This window comes from Phyllostomus hastatus, unplaced genomic scaffold (genome assembly GCF_019186645.2).
Source record: "Phyllostomus hastatus isolate PE091 unplaced genomic scaffold, TTU_PhHast_1.1 phas_scaffold_501, whole genome shotgun sequence".
Taxonomy (NCBI): Eukaryota; Metazoa; Chordata; class Mammalia; order Chiroptera; family Phyllostomidae; genus Phyllostomus; species Phyllostomus hastatus.
In genome coordinates this window covers 26208072-26227847 of record NW_025334033.1, presented here as the reverse complement: position 1 = coordinate 26227847, position 19776 = coordinate 26208072, and the positions used below count along the sequence as shown (strand labels likewise).

General features: G+C 34.2%; 1 protein-coding gene across 2 annotated transcripts in view; it reads left to right on the top strand.

Moving 5' to 3' along the window:
- Positions 1–19776, top strand: part of VPS13C (vacuolar protein sorting 13 homolog C) — a 174463-nt gene that overhangs the window by 68882 nt on the left and 85805 nt on the right. For both annotated transcript variants that reach the window (XM_045823143.1, XM_045823142.1), the window contains 12 exons: positions 1667–1820; positions 3794–3873; positions 5856–5915; positions 7322–7484; positions 8609–8725; positions 9370–9473; positions 9677–9844; positions 10334–10638; positions 12148–12295; positions 12819–12927; positions 16435–16571; positions 19396–19552. In XM_045823143.1, the coding sequence (XP_045679099.1) occupies positions 1667–1820; positions 3794–3873; positions 5856–5915; positions 7322–7484; positions 8609–8725; positions 9370–9473; positions 9677–9844; positions 10334–10638; positions 12148–12295; positions 12819–12927; positions 16435–16571; positions 19396–19552 (1702 nt within the window). The remainder of the gene's footprint in view (positions 1–1666; positions 1821–3793; positions 3874–5855; positions 5916–7321; positions 7485–8608; positions 8726–9369; positions 9474–9676; positions 9845–10333; positions 10639–12147; positions 12296–12818; positions 12928–16434; positions 16572–19395; positions 19553–19776) is intronic.

The following is a 19776-nucleotide window of genomic DNA, read 5'->3' as shown; positions in this document are numbered from 1 at the left end:
AATATTTTACTGAATATTGAATGAATGAACTACAGTGATAAATAATCAGAATCTGTTAAGAAAAAACATGATAGTACTTTTTGAAATATTTTTCCCACATTGACTTTCTTGCCATTTTAAAGTTTTAAATGTTTCTGTAGTAAAATTTATCAAATCTTGTCTTTATGTCCTAGTTTTAATATATATTTAGAAAATTATTATTTATTGCAAAAATATTTGCTGATGATTTAATAATTTTTTATTTCAATGCTTTCATGTAAATCATTGATATATCTCAAATTTATTTTTGTATATCAGTTCTGTATTGACTATCTTATTGTATTATAGTTTCTGTTTTTCAGTTGTCATTTCTCCTGAATTTTTTAAGTATATAATTTTATCACTGCTAATATTAATTTTTGTTTTCTTTCAGCATTTATATTGTTCTAGTTACTATTGCTGCCTCACAGTTTACCCCAAAATTTAGTAGCTCAAAACAGCTATTTTATTTTGCTCAGTTTTGCTGGTTAGAAATTGTGGAAGGGTGAAACTTAGTAATTTTTCTGTATAGTCTTTCACATGCTTATAGTCAGATTTGACTAAATGCTGTAATGACCTGAAGTGTCAGAGGGGCTCAGAGGTGGCTCACTCATAGGGCTAGCAGTTGGTACTACTGGCTATTGGTTAGAAGCTCAGGTAGGATTGCAGATTGAAATACCTACTCATTGCCTCCCAAGTAAGGTAGTCTCAGGGTAAATGAACTTTTTGTCTGGCAGCTAGCTACCCTCAGAATCAACATTCCCAGGTGGGAGTTTCATGGCCTTTTTTGATATTGGAAGTCATTGTGGTATTACTTCTTCATACTCTGTTGATTAAGAGAAATAACAAGCCTGTTTGTATTTAATCCTTACCCAAGGATATGTTTTTATTGATGACACAGAAAGGCAGGGAGGGGGAGAGAAAGGGGTGGAGGAGAGTAAGAGACAAAAGAGAGACAGAGGGAGAGAAAGAAGCATTGATATGAGAACATCAGTTGGTTGCTTCCCATACATTCCCCAACTGGGGCTCGAACCTGCAACCTAGGTATGTGCCTTGACTGGTAATTGAACCTGCAACTTTTTGGTTTACAGGACAACACTCCAACCGAGTTACCTGGCCAGGTTCAGCCTGCCCAAATTTGAAGGGACAGAGAGCTCCATCTCTTGATGGAATATTAAAGAACTTGCATGTTGTAAAAATTGCCACATATGTGTTTTATTTTTCACCTGCTAAATTTACTGGCTGTCATTTCCAGAATAAATTTGAATAGTTGTATAATAGTGAACATCCTTATGTTGCTTTTTACTTTAATGGGAATGTTTCTTATACCACCAAGCATGATTTCTCTTTTGAGAATCAGGTTTAAGAAAATTAAGGAAGAATCCACACGTTCTATTTTTACTAAATTAAAAAATATAAATCAATAATGGATACAAAATTTCCTCATGACTTTTATATGGAAATGTTTATAATAATAGAACTTAATATGGTAATTTCCAGTCATAGTAAATAAGAGTCATAGTAGACAAGTATGATCAAAATTTCTACTATTCTCATGATGATATGTATGAAGAAGGGTTTTGTTTTTATATTTTTCAGTATGATTCAAACTATTTAATTTTTCATTGGCTGTCCTGATTTCTTTTAGGTGATTTTGGAATTTAGTAAACAACAGAAAGAAGAAGATACAATTCTAGTATTTAATGTTACTCAGCTAGGAACAGAGGCTACAGTGAGAACATTTGATTTAACTGCAGTATCTTACCTAAAGAAAATCAGCTTGGATTACCATGAAATTCAAGGTAGTAGCCATAAAAATGGAAATGATAATAATAAGTATAAAACCACTTTTGCAAATCTGAATACTTTCATTTATATAATAATATTTATAATAAATAATAGGTAACACTGTTCTAAGCATTTTGCAAATAATAACACATTTAATCCTTATAACAATGCTATGAGAAAAGCAGTGTTGTTGTCTCCAGGTTCCACATGAGGGGAGTAAGGCAAAATTCTTTATATAATTCATTTAAGGCCATTCATCCTAGCTATTGGCTGAACCCTTGAAAACTGGTCCTAGGGTCTGTATTCTTAATTACTATGGTTTACTTCCTCAGAGAGTCCATATAAATCTCCTTTGTGTGGGGAATATTACTCCCATTTTGGAAAAAATGGTTAAATAAACAGATTAAGTGGCTTACTCAAGATCATGCATCTTTTGAATGGCTAAACCTATAATTTATTTCTGGGCTTATAATATTGAAGTCCTTGTTCTTTCTATTGAACAGGGTTCATGTATAAGAAGCAGCACCAGGTTATAAAAATAAAAATGGTGGGACATAAAATTAATTCTTTCAGAAGTGCTTACAGTTTATTTTAGTATATGCATACATCTTATGTGTGTATGAGATATATAAGTAATGAAAGAATGGGTGAGTCCACAATAATTAAAATTACCTAATATTTTAGTCAAGGATCTATTTTTAATTTTTTCAAAAGTATTTGAAATTAAAATAAATCTCAGTTTAGTAGAAAAACGTCATGTACTAGTAAGTTTCTATAAGCACTGTGTTAAGATGGAGTTTATGTTACTATTTTAAGGGAAACCAATACAAATACTGAATAAATTTGGTAGGCTATTTTTTCCTTTAGGGAGACTTAGTTCAAGGGAATTGAGAAGTCTCAGAACAGGAGTTATAGAACTACAAATAATGAAAGATGGATTAAATGGTGGATAAATCACTTCTCCCTCCACAGCTGCTCAAGGCGGTTCCATGGCACATCTACGTAAGGACATAGAAGACATCTGCTAGTACCTGTGGTTTTTAAATTCAAAGAAATTTAACAACTCCATTTCCCTAAAAAACCTTTTTCTATGTAAGCCTTCTCTTAGTCTGAACAAAGAAAAATTACGTACATTTTTTAATATGAAGGAAATATTTGTTCAAAGAATTTTAGAGTTTAACAGGACATTGCATATATTGTTGTCCAACCTCCTTGTTATATAGTTGAGAAAACTGAAGTTAAATATTTTTTGATAAAGGAAATGAACTAGAATTCACATTTCTTGATTCTTACACCTTACCAATGCCTATATGGCCTTAAAAAATCTAGAGAAGTTTTAATTGCTTTTTAACACAGGTGTAAAATAAATATGCATGTTTCTAAGTTAGTTGGATGACAAAAGTAGGGTAAAGATTTGGATTGATTTATTTCCTCACCAATGATGACCCTAGCATTTAATAAACATGAAAATAAGTGCAGATAGTCTTTTAAAGCCTGGCTCAGTGCTTCATTCTCTCTCTAGTTGGAAGAGTGCAGACTGGATTCTTTCAGGGAGAGTGCTCTGGACAGGCTGTATCCATGGCCAGGGCAGGCAGGGGTGGGAGGAAACCCATGAAAGGACCTCTTGGTCTTATATTTCCAATATTCTGCAAACAGCTATTTCCCACTAATCATATGAGTTAGGTGGCAGATAACTCACCTATCTTTCTAATATAAATCTTCCAAAAGTAGGACATGGAATAAATTAAATAATTGTGTTGGAAAAATTTATTTTTTAATATATTTTTTAAATTTTTAACTTTTTATTGGATTCATTGGGTTCTCACTGGTTAACAAAATTATGGATGTGTCAGGTGCTCAATTCCACAACACATAATCTGCACACTGTATTGTATGTTCACCATTGCAAGTGATAAGACATCCTGAAAATTTTAAACCTAAAAAAGAGCAATTTATTTGAAACACTTTTTCTTTTTTTTAAATCTAGGATCCAAAAAGAAGCCCCTTCACTTGATTAGCTCTTCTGACAAAACTGGATTAGATCTTTTAAAAGTGGAGTATATTAAGGTATGGACCATAGAATGTTTATGTATTTATTAAATACTTCAAGCTGTCCTCTAAAAGGAAAAACATGACAATAGATTACTAAAAGTTCGGGGTGTATATCATAGGTTTTAATACAGGGATATTTACTATTTCTCTTTCATTCCTACACCACCTTTCTTTTTCACTTAAGTACAAAAGTAGGGTAGGATTTTTACAAAGCCACTGAACACCTTGTCCTGAAAGATGGAAGCCTGGGTTTTCCCAGCAGCCCTACTCCTAACTTCTAGAGTATATTCACCTACCTACATTCATTGTAAATGTAGGTTATATTTGGCTGAGTGTCCTGTATCAAAAGGGATAGAGTCAAATTGGATTGGGTTCAGTAGAGAACTGGAAGAATTGGGAAAGGACTCAAAAATTTATCACATGAGAAATGCTGAAGGAAGTGATGGTATTTAGCTTTATTTAAGATTAGTTGATTAGTTTAATCATTGAACACTTTATTGAAATGTCTTTCTGTGTCAAGTTCTGTTAGGTACTTGGGATAGAGAGGTGAACACTAGTAGGGAGAGAGGTAAACAACGATTAAGATATGATGCGATGATACTTCCATGAAGAAGAGCACAAAACATTGTGGGGGCAGGGAGGCAGGGAGGCTGGCCCAGCCAGTGCCTTCTCACGTAAGGTAAAGCTTTGAATTTACTGTGAGTACTACCAAGAGCAGAACTTAAACCAACTAGTCATTAGGATAGGTGCTTGATTTTTGATTCAGTATGAAGAGCTCACTAAATCAAAGATTTCTAAATATTGAATTTGTGAGAAAATGAGGTTTTCTCTCACTGAAGATACCATAAAATAGACTTGTCAAAGACTTCATTATTGGGGACCGCCCTGCCTGGTCTCAGGAAGCTGTAACCCCCTGTGACTTAGGCTGAGTGAGAGACCTCCAGACCAGGAGCAACTAAGGAGACAAAACTTATTCCCCTGGCATGAACGCTGCCTGTTCTGTGCCTGGCCTCCTAGGCTTGATCAGTTAGCCAATGACGGGTAAGATTTCCCACAGAGGGAGTCGCCTAAGACAGGCATGATCACTATGAGGCCTCTGGGAAGAGACTCAGGGGCTGTGCAAATGAAGGAGTGATGGACATCAACCCCTGCCCCCTTGGCTTTGTCAAAGCCTGAGTCCTTGTTCTTAGTTGTGAGAAATGCAAGTCTCCTGGCTGCCTTTGTCATCTCTGTTGACTCAGGCCTGTGGAAATAACAGAGGGGTACAGCCCAAACCAGAGATGACGGACCCCTAGGGTAATCAGGCCTGGGACATAGAATATGCAAGATCCTGTGAGATCTGTTTGCTGGAGGATGTTATTGAGTTAGAATTTGAAGGCACAGACAGGAAACCAAAAACAGCCCTTTGGGCCCTGTAGTCCTTTCAAATGATAAAACTCCAAACTCTGCCCAGAATCCAGCGGGGCTTCTGTCAGCATCTTTGAAAGTCACCTATTTCTTTTGATCTTTTCTGCCAGACTGTGAATCCACAAACTAAGTCTGTATTCTTAATAAAAACCTGCTTGGGAATGGAAACGGAACGCTCCCCACTAGAGACAGTGGCCATTCCGTCCCTACTTCCCCACAGGACCTGGTTGTCTCTGTGTATGTTTTTCTCGTGTTTCGATGAGCCATCCGCAGCGTTCTGCGATCACTGCAGGCCAGTGAGCACGCGGCACTTCATAAGGGATAAAGCATTAACTACTACATGGGCTAGATGAGTTTTAAACCTTCTGACTTTCAGAGTTTATAATTCTGATCCCCAGCTGCATTTTTCCAGAAGTAAATGCTGTCATGTTCTCATATGTGTGAAGAGGACACATTTGTACTACGAAAATAAATTATTTGGATGTGACTCTAAAATGACAATAATATTAAATATATAATGTATATAAAATACAGTGTAACAAGTTAACTAGAGATATAAATGATTTATTTGGTATTAATTTGTTTTTTAGGCTGATAAAAATGGACCTAGTTTTCAAACTACTTTTGAAAAAACTGAACAAACAGTTAAGGTAAGAAATTCTACTAAAATAATATATCCTGTTTGAAAGTAACCTACTCTGCAAGTCTCCAGTATCCTTGAAGGAATGTTGACTGGGTAATTTGATGAAGTAATCAGGGACCAATAAAATTGTAAATTAAACTTATAGATACCTACCTGTGCTCTGTTCATGATTCAGTGTAGTAAAGCCTTTGTTTTGACTTACTATATCACATCCTAATTATTTCTAAAGAAGGAAATGTTATAGATGAGGGAACTTTCCATTTACAAAGAACAGAGTTTTAATACAGCAGACTGGATAACTGTTGTTTAAGGCAGGGCTGAGGAAGCATGTGAAATACAGGGAGAGATTTTGAGTATTTCTGGGGCCATACCAAGGTAGTTGGGTAGAGGAAGAAGAGGCAAAATGAGTTGTAGGCTTCATTATAAAGAAAACAAAAGAGATGAGTTTAGATTACACTTTAGAGAGAGATGAGAATCTATTATTGTTAAACTTTCTTTTTATAATTTTTATGTCCACTCAAGTGTTTTGATGTAATGAAAAGAAATTCTTTTGTATAAACAAAGATTTAAAAGAATTTCGAATTCACTATTAAAACACATACTCTTGAAAGCAATTTATGTTGCTTTCTTAGCTTTCTGGAGTCATTGGTGTAAAAAAATTAATGTTTTTTCTGTGTTAAGTATACTTCGGTTTTTATTTAAAGATTTTATTTATTTATTTTTAGAGAGAGGGGAAGGGAGGGAGAAGGAGAGGGAAAGACACATCAGTGTGTGATTGCCTCTTACACACCTCTGGCTAGGGGACCTGGCCTGCAATCCAGGTATGTGCCCTGACTAGAAATCAAACCAGCAACCCTTTGGGTCACAGTGTGGCACTCAATCTGCTGAGCCACACCAGCCAGGGCTGTTTTTTTTTTTATTTGATAGGTCCATTATTGTGGTTTTAGAAGAATCATTTAGTGATTGAGAACTGACTTATATACTTTTACATTTAAATCTCATAAATGTCACATTTGAAATCATTCCTTACCTTCTGGAACTTCATATTCTAACTTACCTGTTTTTTTGTAATCATAATAAATATTCGATTGCAGATCCAAAAACCCATAAATATGTTGAATATTGAGTTGACCATGACAAACATGTTATAGGCTCCATGATAATTATGGTAGGGAATAGAGTAATTAGGTTAGTGTGATACTCAAATGAGTCCCCAAAGTATGTAAGTGTAGTTTACTCTCTGTATATTCCTATTTAAGGAGTATGTTGTGAATATTCCTAGTCTATCTCTTCCTTCCAAGTTGTGGAAGGCAGTTACGTAAGCCTAGCTAGAGAGGGGCCTTTTGGGTCATGCTTGAAGGCTACTGGTAAAATTGGCCTGGGAAACTAATTTCCTCTTTTAAACATTTCTAGGTGGCTTTTTCATCTTTAAATCTGTTGCTGCAAACACAAGCTCTTCTCTCTTCTATTAATTACTTGACAACCATTATTCCATCAGATAGCCAAAAGATGGGTGATACCAAGGAAGTACAAATTTCAACTGAAAAGCAGCAAAAAAGTTCAGCTCTACAGAAAGGTATGAAAATCAGGTTTTTAAATTTTTTTTCTTGTTAGTAAGAGTTTTAGAATTCTAGAAGAGCTCTATGGGTAATCTAAAGAGACCATCTAGTTTAGTCACTTACAGCTATTTTACTCACTCGTTTGCTTTTCTTCAAACTCAATCATTTGAGGGTACCTGATATGTAAACTAAATATAATTAATTCTTTTGTTTTTGAAAATGTCTGGTTTTGTTCTTATATTGGTAGTGGTGGGAGATGACTTTAGGAGGGAAAAGACCTGTATGTACACTGAGTTTTACATACCTTCTTCGTAGCTCCAGAAGGGGCTCCAGAGAGGGTTAGCCTTCCCTGCCATTATACAAATAAGGAAATCAAAATCCAGAAATATGAGGGCAGGGGTGTAGGGTTAGCACGTAATCGGTTAAAAGCTTAGATTTTTTTCTTCTTCTCTTTTTTTTATTGTTGTTCAAGTACAGTTGTTTCCATTTAAAAGCCTAGATTTTGAATGAGAGAGAACTCAGTTCAAATCCTAACTGCTACTTAAAAACTATGTGATCATGGGCACATTATTGAACTTCTATGTGTTTCAATGTCCTTATTTTGTTTAAATATTTTCTTTGTTTTAAACTTAAAAGTAACACATATCACTATTAAAATGAGAACTCTACAGAACATATAAAGTAAAAATATTTGAAATCTCCAAGAACTTGAGAATTTTATAATTTTCTTTTTTTTTTCAAATTTATTGGGGTGATATTTGTTACTAAGATTATATAGGTTTCAAGTGTACAGTTCTATAATATGTCATCTCATTATTGCAGTGTGTGCCCACCACCCAAAGTCAAGTCTTCATCAGCATATATTTGACCCTCTTTCCCCTTGATTACCCCTCACTCCCTGCCCCCTGGTAACCACCATACTGTTGTCTGTGTCTATGAGTTTTTATTTGTTTTTCTTATTTGCTCATTTGTTGCTTTCAGGTTTATGTCCCATGTATGAGTAACATCTTCTGGTTTTTTTTTCTGACTTATTGTGGTTTTTAAAAACAGCATTGTGGTTCACTTAATATAGGGAGGAAACCTTAGTAGAATCTAGATCATTAGGAATTCACCATGATACAATGCTTTGTTTTATTTGTAGTGATTGTATCCTCTAAAGATAGTGACATTATTGACTTCAGGCTGTTTGCCAAGTTGAATGCTTTCTGTGTGAATGTTTGTGAAGAGAAGAATAATATTGCTGAAATCAAGATTCAAGGTAAAGTTCTCACAGTATTAAAATTTGTTCAAAAGATAAGGTGTTTTTTAAAAAAAATATTTATTTATTTATAGAGAGAGACAGGAAGGGAGGGAGAGGGCGAGAAACATCAGTGTGTGGTTGTCTCTCCTGTGCCCCCTACTAGGGAGCTGGCCTGCATGCAACCCAGGCACCTATCCTCAGGGGAGTTGAACTAGCGACCCTTTGGTTTGCAGGCTCGCGCTCAATCCACTGAGCCACACCAGTGAGACCTGGAAAAGTAGGGTTTTTGTCTTCATTCACTCCAAACTGGCACTGTATCTATTAGTCTGAATTTAATTCATGAAAATTGTATAGCTTCCATGTAAATGACTGGATATAAGGTGTAAAGGATTTACTAAAATCCCAAGATAATCTGTTAGCACTAGATGTAGTCTTTTTAGAGGGTTGAAATTTCAGTAATTATTTTTTAATGAGTTTACAAGTTCCATTGTTTATAAAACTAAAAATATCTAATATCGCAACTTAGTTATCAGTTGGGGGTTCAAACATTATTGAATTTATAAATGTATCACCCCCTAAAATAAAATTATGCAATGGAAAGAAACATATTAAGATCTTACTTTGTTAGATCTAAAGAAATTATAATAATAAATTTTTTTCAGGACTCGATACCTCTCTTTTTCTTCAGTCAAGAAAGCAGTCTCTATTTGCCAGACTGGAAAATATTATTGTCACAGATGTTGATCCTAAGACAGTTCATAAAAAAGTAGGTGATAATAAATAATTAATATTTTTAATGACAGTATGAGATGTTATTTTAAAATATATATTTTAAAAAGAACAATGAAAAATATATTGATAGAAAAGTGTTTCTATAATGATTATAAATATAAATTCTTTTTAAATAGAACTTTATTTTGTTGTTTTCCTCTTGGATAAATACATACATTTAAAGTCTCTGCTTTTCAGGCGGTGTCGATAATGGGAAATGAAGTATTTCGTTTTAATTTGGATTTGTATCCGAATGCCACCGAAGGAGATTTCTACACTGACATGTCCAAAGTCGATGGAGTGGTATCTCTCAATGTTGGCTGCATTCAGATTGTCTATCTTCATAAATTCCTCATGTCACTCCTGGTAAAATCACTATTTATATATTGACTTTTCAACTTAGAAGTAATGAAGTCTGATAATTGTGATTGCACAGCTTACAAACTCTGGATTTTAGGGTATGCATTGTTTTGATTGTAGATGTTATTTGTGCATTAATGTGGAGGTCAAAATCTCTCTTTAATAGCTAAATTCTGAATCATTTAATGATTTTTATCTAAAAATGAAATTGCTTTTGTTACAACATAATGAAACCAAATTCTTAAATACGAAGACTATGAAAATATTTTTTTCTCTTTTCCTCAGCCATATAACTATAGTTATAATAAGCCCTTCTCAAGTAGCTCATAAATGTGGGTAGGTAATTAGTAATTCCTTTCTAACTCTAGAAAAATAGCACTCAACTGAAAGTTATGTATTAGGAAAAAATTAGCACATAAATAAAATGAAGATGGTGTTATTAATGCTGTGCATGTCCTCTGTTTGAATGTCTCCTTTTATACTTTGTGTCCACAGAACTTCCTGAACAATTTCCAGATAGCCAAAGAGGCTCTGAGTGCTGCCACTGCCCAGGCTGCAGAAAAGGCTGCCACAAGTGTGAAAGATCTTGCCCAGAGGAGTTTTCGTGTTTCTATCAATATTGATTTGAAGGCACCAGTTATTGTCATCCCACAGTCTTCCATTTCCACCAACGCAGTAGTAGTAGATCTTGGGTTAATCAGAGTTCAAAATCATTTCAGTCTGGTGTCTGGTGAAGACTACTTAAACCCTCCAGTAATTGATAGAATGGATGTGCAACTAACAAAGCTTAAGCTTTCTAGGTATACTCTTTTAGTAATTATGGATTTAAATATTATTTAATGTTTTCCATGAAATTTTATGACCATTGAAGTCCATACCCAACATATTTCTATTGCACAGAACAGGTTTTTAAAATTAACTTTTTATTTTGAAAAACCTCAAGCCTATAGAAATTGTAAAAATAGTGTCATGAATGTACCCATTATTCTTCACCTAGATTCACCAATGGTTTCCATTTGTTCTAATTGTATGTACATATTATTATCATTTATAACATTTAAAATTTTTTATTTTTTATTGCATATAATGCACATATAACATTACAGAGTTTCAGGTGTGCAGCGTGCTGACATGATTCAGTACTTGTATGTACAGCAGTGATTCCCATAGGATGTCTAGTTTAAACATCCATCATCACACATAGTTACAAAGACGTTTTTCTTTTGATGAGAACTTCAAAGATCTGCTCTTAGAAGCTTTCAAATATACAACACAGTGTTATTAACTGTAGTCACCCTGCTCTATGTTATGCCCCCAGGACTTACTTATTTAATAACTAGAAGATGAAATACATTTTGCTAAACCACTTGAGAAGAGAAATCTTAAACACTTTAGCATGTGTTTCCTAGAACAAGGATATTTATCCCCTTACATAACCATAATGCAAATGTCACATAAGTTCTAGAAATTTAACATTGATACAATACTGTTCTCTAGTATGTAGTACGAGTTGTTCCAAGAATGTTTATTATAATAATTTTTCCCTTGACCCAGGATTACATATGGCATTTAATTGTGTCCTTTTCTACCAAGGGCAATTGTGTACTGATAGACACTTGTTTTGCAATAGCTCTTCAGCTTTTCTTTGTTTTTCATGGTAATGACAGCTCTGAAGATTACAATCTAGTTATTTCACAGAACGACTGTCAACTTTCTTTTGTCTGGTGATCTTTTCATTATTTAATTGGCCGTACACTTTTGGGAGGAATACTGTGTAAGTAATTTTGTGTTGATAGGGCTCATGCCAGAGGACACTTGCAAGTCTGTACATAATTCATTTTAAAATCATTTTCTAACCCATCCAAAGAGATTTAATTATCCTGAATAAAAAGGGAATGATTACACAGAAAGTCCAGGAAATAATCCTGGTAAAGAACTTTATGAAACTCTTTAGGAAATGCTAACTTTGTCTTGCCATTTTTTTTCTTTAATCTGCCCCAGTGCACATACCACTTTTTGAACAGTTGTATTTGATGATTTCCCCCCGTATCTTCAACAATATGAATTTATTTTTAAAATTTATTGTCACCTATCTTAAAGGAAAAGTTTTCTTAATGGCTGATTATATAACATATTTTCATCTGTCCTTGCTAGTGCACTATAGGTTAAGTTAATGATAGACTGAGTTTAGAAAACACTCAAACAGCACTGTTCCAAATTAGTGTTAGAGTAGCACCTTTTGACTTTGTGTTTTTTTAATGCATTTCCTCCCTATGTTTATGCATATATATCAATTATATTTTCATTAGGACGATGATCCAGCCTGGCATTTCCCATCCTGATATTCAGCTGTTACACCCAATTAATTTGGAGTTTTCTGTAAATCGGAATCTGGCTGCATCTTGGTACCACAAGGTGCCTGTTGTAGAAATTAAAGGACACCTTGAGTCAATGAATGTAAGTATGAGAGTTTAAAAAAATCTTTGTTACTGAAGTTTTAGACTCTGAAGACTTTCTCCATATAAATCCAAATGAAATGTGGAATTTTTTACTGATCGATATCTAAATACCACTAAGGTAATTATAGCAATCAGGGAAATGCCTATTTGTTATATTTTAGATGGCCTTTTTATTTCACTCAGATTGTTATTGTTTAAAAGTGCAGTTTGTGTGTTGTTTCAATTTATCACTTTTAAAAAAAATTGTCAGATTACTATAGTCATCATCTTTCACTAAGAATCATATAAGTAGGAAAACTGATACTGACTCATAAATCCCATTATTTTTCTCCAGATACTTTCTTATCTTTCAAAATAAAAACTTTGAGAAATAAATACTGAAATACTTGAGTGGGTAATGAATAGATAATTTTTCAGTTGTTTCAAAGATTATTTTATCCTTGATGTTTTGTTATGTTCTGTATTAAAATTGTTGCATTTAAAAATGGAGTATCTTTATCTTTTAACTTAATATGTTACAGGTTAATCTAAATCAAGAAGATATTAATCTTTTATTTAGAATACTAGCAGAAAATCTTGGTGAGGCTCCTGGGGACTTGAATAAAGTGAAACCAAGAATGCAAGAGACAGGTGAGAGGCTGATAGTAGGCAGCACAATCCATGTGTCTATTTATTTTACAATTTGGTGGGGGAGATAGACAATAAAAATGAAGTAAGCAAATGTTTGTTTACACATTGCAATTTGTAGTAACAAGAAAACATAAAATAATTGAATATAACCATAGTTTGCTTTTTAGTTAAGCAAATAAGTAGTTTTATTTTCAGACTTTTAAGTTGTATGTTGTAGGAGGAGGCCATAAAGAAGGGTTTTAAATTGATGGTTGATTCTTGGAATAATGATTACATTTGCATTTATAGAAAAAAATTTTTAAGTTGGCACTAGGCTATGGTAACATACTTGTTCTGATTTTTAAAAAGGGTTAGTAGTAAAATATGTGTAAGAATTGAAATGGTTGATAAATTTCTATTCAACAAAGACTAAGAAAATTGTATTTCAGTAAAAATGCAAAGACTTTAAATTATTAGTTACAGTGGTCCTTTTGACTTAAAGGCAAAATAACTACCAGATTTATTAAGCTGTTTTATATGTATGCATATATACATACAAATATATAATTTTTAGTTTTTCAAACATGGTACCATCCTATATCTATGTATATGTGTATATATGTGTATGTTTGTGTATTTCTGCACTGTGCTTTTTTTTTTTATCATCCTTATGCAAGGACCTGCTTATTGATGTTAGGAAGAGGGGAAGGGAGTGAGGGAGGGAGAAAGGGGGGAGACAGACAGACAGACAGACAGACAGATATTGATGTAGGAGAGAAACATTGATCAGGTTTCTCATATGCTTCTGTCTGGAGACAGAACTTGCAGTGTAGGCACATACCCTGATCAGAAATCGAATTTGCGACCTTTCAGTTTATGGGATGATGCTCCCGCCAGCTGAGCCACACTGGCCAGGGCTGTACTTGGCTTTTTAAAAAATTAGCACTGTATCTTAGTGTTTTTATCTATATCTGTCCATTCTATATCTGTATCTGTATACTACATATAGAAGAACTGCCTCATCGTTGTTAGTGGCTGCCTGGTGTTAATTCTGTTGAAGTATTACAGTTTATTTAGGAAGTTCCTGTTGATGAACATTTTAGGTTGTTTTCAGTTTTTCACTCTTGTTGCATTGATTGTCTTTGGACATACACTTTTACAAGTTTATGTATATGTGTTGGCGAAATGCTGGGACTGCTGGATTAAACACTTTTAAATTTTAATTTTAATCGAACCAATGATAATTTAATTTACACATTTAATAAAATTAAATTTTGACAGATCTTGCCAGTTACCCCACATAGAGCTTGTGCTGCCTTTGCACTCCTACCAGACTGTTTTTGTGTGTGTGCCTTTTCTAACACAGTGCACCATCAGATTTTGAATTTTTTGCCAGTTTGCTAAGTGATAAATGGTATCACACATTATTTTTTTCATTTTTAAAAATCTTTTAAATCTGAACCTAACATAATGTCATATGTAAGTTACACCTTAATTACAATGAAAATCAAAAGAAAAATACCCAGTGCTAGGTATAAAACCCTTTTTTTACTGTATGTGTGGTAATACATGTAATAAAGCACAGAAATCTTAAGCGTACAATTCAGTGCATTTTCACACGTGGCTTCACTGGTATAATCACAACGATTAAGATACAGAATATTTTCAGTGTAGCACCCCAGAAGGCCTCCCTGTGCCCCTTCCCAGTCAAAACCGAATGCCTACCCTGCCTCCAAATCCACCCAGAATTAACTACCTTCTAATTTGTAGTGCTGTGTATAGGTTAGTTTTGTCTTTTCTTGAGTTTCTTATAAATGGAGTCACATGGAATTTACTCTGGTTTTTTCCTTCCTTCATTCAGCATTTTGTGTATGCGATGGATGCACGTTGTTTGTGGCAGCAGTTTGCCCTTTTTATTCCTGCACTGTATTCGTCATACAAATGAATCAAAATCTCATGAATGAAGTTGCCATGAGTGTTATTATGAATGTTATTTGAAATAGATAAATACTGTTTTTATTTGGATCTATAGCTAGGGGTAGAATTATTGGGTCATATGTTAGCGTATGTTTAGCTTCAGTAATTTATTCCAGATTATACCAAAAAGATTTTCACGTGGTCACACCAGTTTACTTTCCTACGAGCAATAAGAGTATGAGAATTCCCTTTGTTTCACATCCTTATCAGTATTTGATATTGTCAGTCTTTTAAAATTTAGCCATCTTGATGATATACAGTGATATTTCTATGGGTTTTATATGTTCCCTAATTACTAATGAAATTGCACACCTTTTCATATGTTCTTTGCCATTTGGATATCCTCTTTGGTGATGTTACTACTCAAGTCTGTTAACCATTATGTTTAATGGTATGCTTGTCTTTTTTTCTAATTAATATATGAGAACTTTTTATTCATTCTGGATACAAGTTTGGTGGTTATATGTGTTATTATGTGTATGTGCAGAAATATCTTCTCCCTCCTATGGTTTTTCTTTTCACTCTTAATGAGTTTTCTAAAAAACCATCAGTGCTTTTTATTTTCTATTTAAGACATCATTGCTTATTCTAAGAATTATTTTATAAAAGTAAAATAGTTGCTAGAATTTTTTTCCCTGTATCACATTATGTTTAGAACAGTGCTTGGCATAAGGTGATAATTAAGAAATCTTGCTCTATGCGTTGCTTTCTCAAAGGCAATAACAATAGTAGGTAATAACAGGTAACTTCATCTGGGTTTCTGGTATAATTTACACTAGGCAAGGTAATGAATCTGTAGGAACCTCAATTTGGTCATCTGTGAAATAAGGACAATAAAGTTTTTATCTCAAAAGTTTGTTATAAGAATTAAATGAGATAATCCATGTATAGTCCTTACTACACTGTCTAGCAGTGTAGCAGGTGATAACCTGTTATTAGTACTGTGTATTATAGTTTAGAGAACATTTTTATTGCATCTTAAAGTGTGCAAATTTCAAGACATTGTATTTGTATAGCTTTACTTTTGCTTCTTGGTATGGATAAGAGGCTCTAATTGCACCTGCTTTTTTTCTTTTCTAGCCTTAAGTCTTGTTACGCTCCTCATGATTTATCCATATAAAACTCCATTCTGTTTGTGAAACCTATCAGGATGTTATCTCTCTCTGGTTTTCCACCACCTCTTTTCTTATTCCTGGAATGTTTGCTGTGTGTGAGGAGGTCTGCTTGAACTATATTCCCCTATTAGACTTTTCATGACCTTTCATAACAGTGGCATGTCTAGTTCTTTGCTTTCTGTGAATTTTTATATTAACATTTGTTGACTTAATGTGACTAGGTGTAGCTTGCTTATTTTGTTTGTTTGTACATGAAAGTATATGTCTCTTTTACCAAGCCATGAGCTTTCTAAGGGTTGGAGTTGTATATTACTAAATAATTTGTGGATTTTCAGTGGCTGTACCAGGTCCAGAGTACTTGTGTAAGTCCTCAGTGAGTATTTGTGGAAAAAAACGTGTGAACAGAAGTGACTGAATGTCTTTTAAATACCTTTAGGTGAAATTAAAGAGCCACTTGAAATCTCTACATCACAACAAGATGTATGTATTTCACAAGACACTTTAACAGCTGGAGTAGAAGAAATTAGATCTGTAGACATCATTAATGTGCTGCTGAATTTTGAAATTAAAGAGGTATGTAATTTGCGTCTGCTTTTATAGAGTGAATAAATAATGGATATTTAGAATTATCTCTACTAAAATAAACTTGTAGATTATTGATACAAATGAAAAAAATCACATAGCCTCTTTATAATTTGTATGTAAGAGTAATGTTTCAAAATTTGAGAGTTTGTTAAAGATGAGTTATACTTGAGGAATATAATATTTCATAGTGACAATGGTAGCATGCCCTGTAACATGTTTGTTAAATGATTTTAGGATAAATGGAATGTGGCTTGCTTTGGATTTCATATAGGCAAGTCAGGGAGGGGAAAAAATGACAGAAATATCCTATGCAAATTTTAGAAATCCTTACTCGAATAAAACATGATATGTCTACATTTTAAAAATGTTTCATTACCACTTGTTTTTCATCTGAAGATTCTTTTTTTTACTTTTTGTCATTATCTTTATTGTATTTTTTCCATTACCATTTAATCCCCTTATACCTCCCTCCCCCCTGCACACCCCACAGTTGTCCATGTGCAGTAGTCCTTTTTCCTTGTTGCTTGATCCCTCCACCCCTTAAATCCTCCCCTTCAGTAGCTGTCATATTGCTCTATGAAGCTGTCTCTTTTGCTTGTTAGTTCAGTTTGTTCATTAGAGTCCACATATAAGTGAAATCATATGGTATTTGTTTTTCTTTGACTGGCTTATTTCACTTAATGTTCCCAAGTCTGTCCATGCTGTCACAAAGAATAAAATTTTCTTTCTTTTATGACCAGCTAGTATTTCATTGTGTAAATGTCCCATGGTTTTATTCACTCATCTACTGATGGACATGTGAGCTGATTCCATATCTTGGTGATTATAAATAATGCTGCAGTGAACATAGGGGTGCTTATGCTCTTTTGAATTAGTGTTCTGGGTTACTTCAGATATACCAGTATTCCCAGACATGGGATCAATGGGTCAAAAGGCAGTTTCATTTTTAATTTTTTGAAGTATTTCCATATTGCTTGCTACAGTGCTTGCTCCGGTCTGCATTCCCACCAACAGTGCACAGGTGTTCCCCTTTCTCCACATCCTCACCAGCACTTGATTGTTGATTTATTGATGATAGCCATTGTGACAGGTATGAGGTGATACCTCATTGTGGTTTTAATTTACATTTCTTTGATGATAAGTGACTTTGGGGATTCTTTCATATGTCTTTTGGTCTTCTGTATGTCTTCTTTGGAGAAATGTCTATTTAGGTCCTTTACCCATTTTTTAATTGTATTGTTTACTTTTCTTGGTGTTGAGTTTTGTAGGTTCTTTATAAATTTTGGGTATTAACCCCTTGTCAGATGTATTGACAAATATGTTCTCCCATTCTGTGGGTTGTCTTTTTATTTTATTGATGGTTTATCTGCAGATTCTTGAGGGAAGATTAAATGCATTTTCCTCTTCTGTATTCACATATTTAAGAAATATTCATTGCATGTGCTTAATGCTAAGGATACAGAGGTAAAAGGCACAGGCTCTGAATACAAACAAGAAAACAACAATTCAGCCCTGGCTGGCGTAGCTCAGTGGATTGAGCTTGGGCTGCGAACCAAAGTGTTGCAGGTTTGATTTCCAGTCAGGGCACATGCCTGAGTTTCCCTCTCTCTCTCTTTCTCTCTCTTTCTCCCTCCCTTCCCTCTCTAAAAATAAACAAATAAATAATAAAATCTTAAAAAAAAGAAAACAACAATTAAAATTTTTGTTAGTGCTCCCATTAAAGTTTGTGTGCCTAGTCGAGCTTGTGGCTGTGGTGGTGGGGAGAGGGCATCTCAGCAGTCTGGCAGGGTCAGGGAGTATCTCCTGGAGGGAGTGGCATTTTGAGCTGAATTTTTAGGATACAGTCTCAGAAATGGAGATCAGGAGGGGTTAGGACAGGGTAGAGAGAAAGAAAAACAGGTATAAAAATGTGAATGTGTGAGATAGCATAGTGGATACAGGGGCTCGCAAGAACTTCCTCCACAATCTCTTCGTTATAGTCCGTTTTGTTCTTTCCCTGAGTTCAAAATAATAGACTTTTAAACAAATGAGTTCTACTTTTTTGATATAAAATACATGTTTTGAAACTAACTTCGTGTTAAACCTTTGCTTTTTTTCTGAGTAATATTTATGAAGATTTTTAAGCTTTGATAATTGAAACATTGATAGATGAATCATTCTATCTGCAAGTGGGCTTCATTAACATATATACATAGAAAAATCTGTAAATCTTTTTAATGATCATCTGTAATACATATTATTACAATTCCCTTTCCTTAGGACAGTGATTGGGGTAGGGGGAAGCAGTTTACACTCTTTCCCTCATGCTGATAGTTGGCATTGTCTGAAGACATTTTTGGTTGTCACTACCTGGGGAGATGGAGAGCTACTGGCTACCCGTGGGTAGTGGCCAGTGATGCCACTGAACACCCTGCAGTGCACAGGACTGCTCCCCACCACAAGGAATTATCCAGCCTAGAATGTCAGTCATGCCAAGATCGAAAAACCTTGCCTTAGGGGTAGTATAAAAATTGACTGTTTATCCACATACTTGCAGATGAAAGCCTATCCATCAGAGTAGGACTACTTCTGGGAATTAGGAAGAGATGCTTTTTTTTTTTTTAACTTTACCTTGAAAATCAGTAGCTTTAAAAATCTGAACAAGTAAATGTGCCTTCCAAAGTAAATAGCAGTAGGCAATTTCTAGGTACAAGGGGAAGTAAATGTCTTTATATTGTGTGATATTTTGGATTATATCACTATGGATGGTTATTCAGTTGAGTTATTTTCACTGTATATTAATGAAATAGTTTATACTGGTACTTTTTTCTAGGTTGTGATTACTCTGATGAAGAAAGCAGAAAAGAAGGGAAGGCCTTTACATGAACTAAATGTCCTCCAGCTTGGAGTGGAAGCTAGAGTTAAAACTTATGACCTCACAGCTAACGCTTATCTAAAAAAAATTAGTATGCGATGCTTTGAATTTACTGGTAAGTGTGAGGTACAAAGTCTTTGTAAATTATCCATGTGATAGGCAGATAGTCCCAACCTTTTTATCAGTATTAGCATACTTACTAGTGTCAGCATAACTATTTAGTTTATGTTTATTACATTAATACAGTTGTTCTTTAGTATATTCTGATTTGTTCAAATATGTAATACTAGTAGTACCAAATGTTATAACAGTTTTAATTGTTTAAAACACTTGATGGGG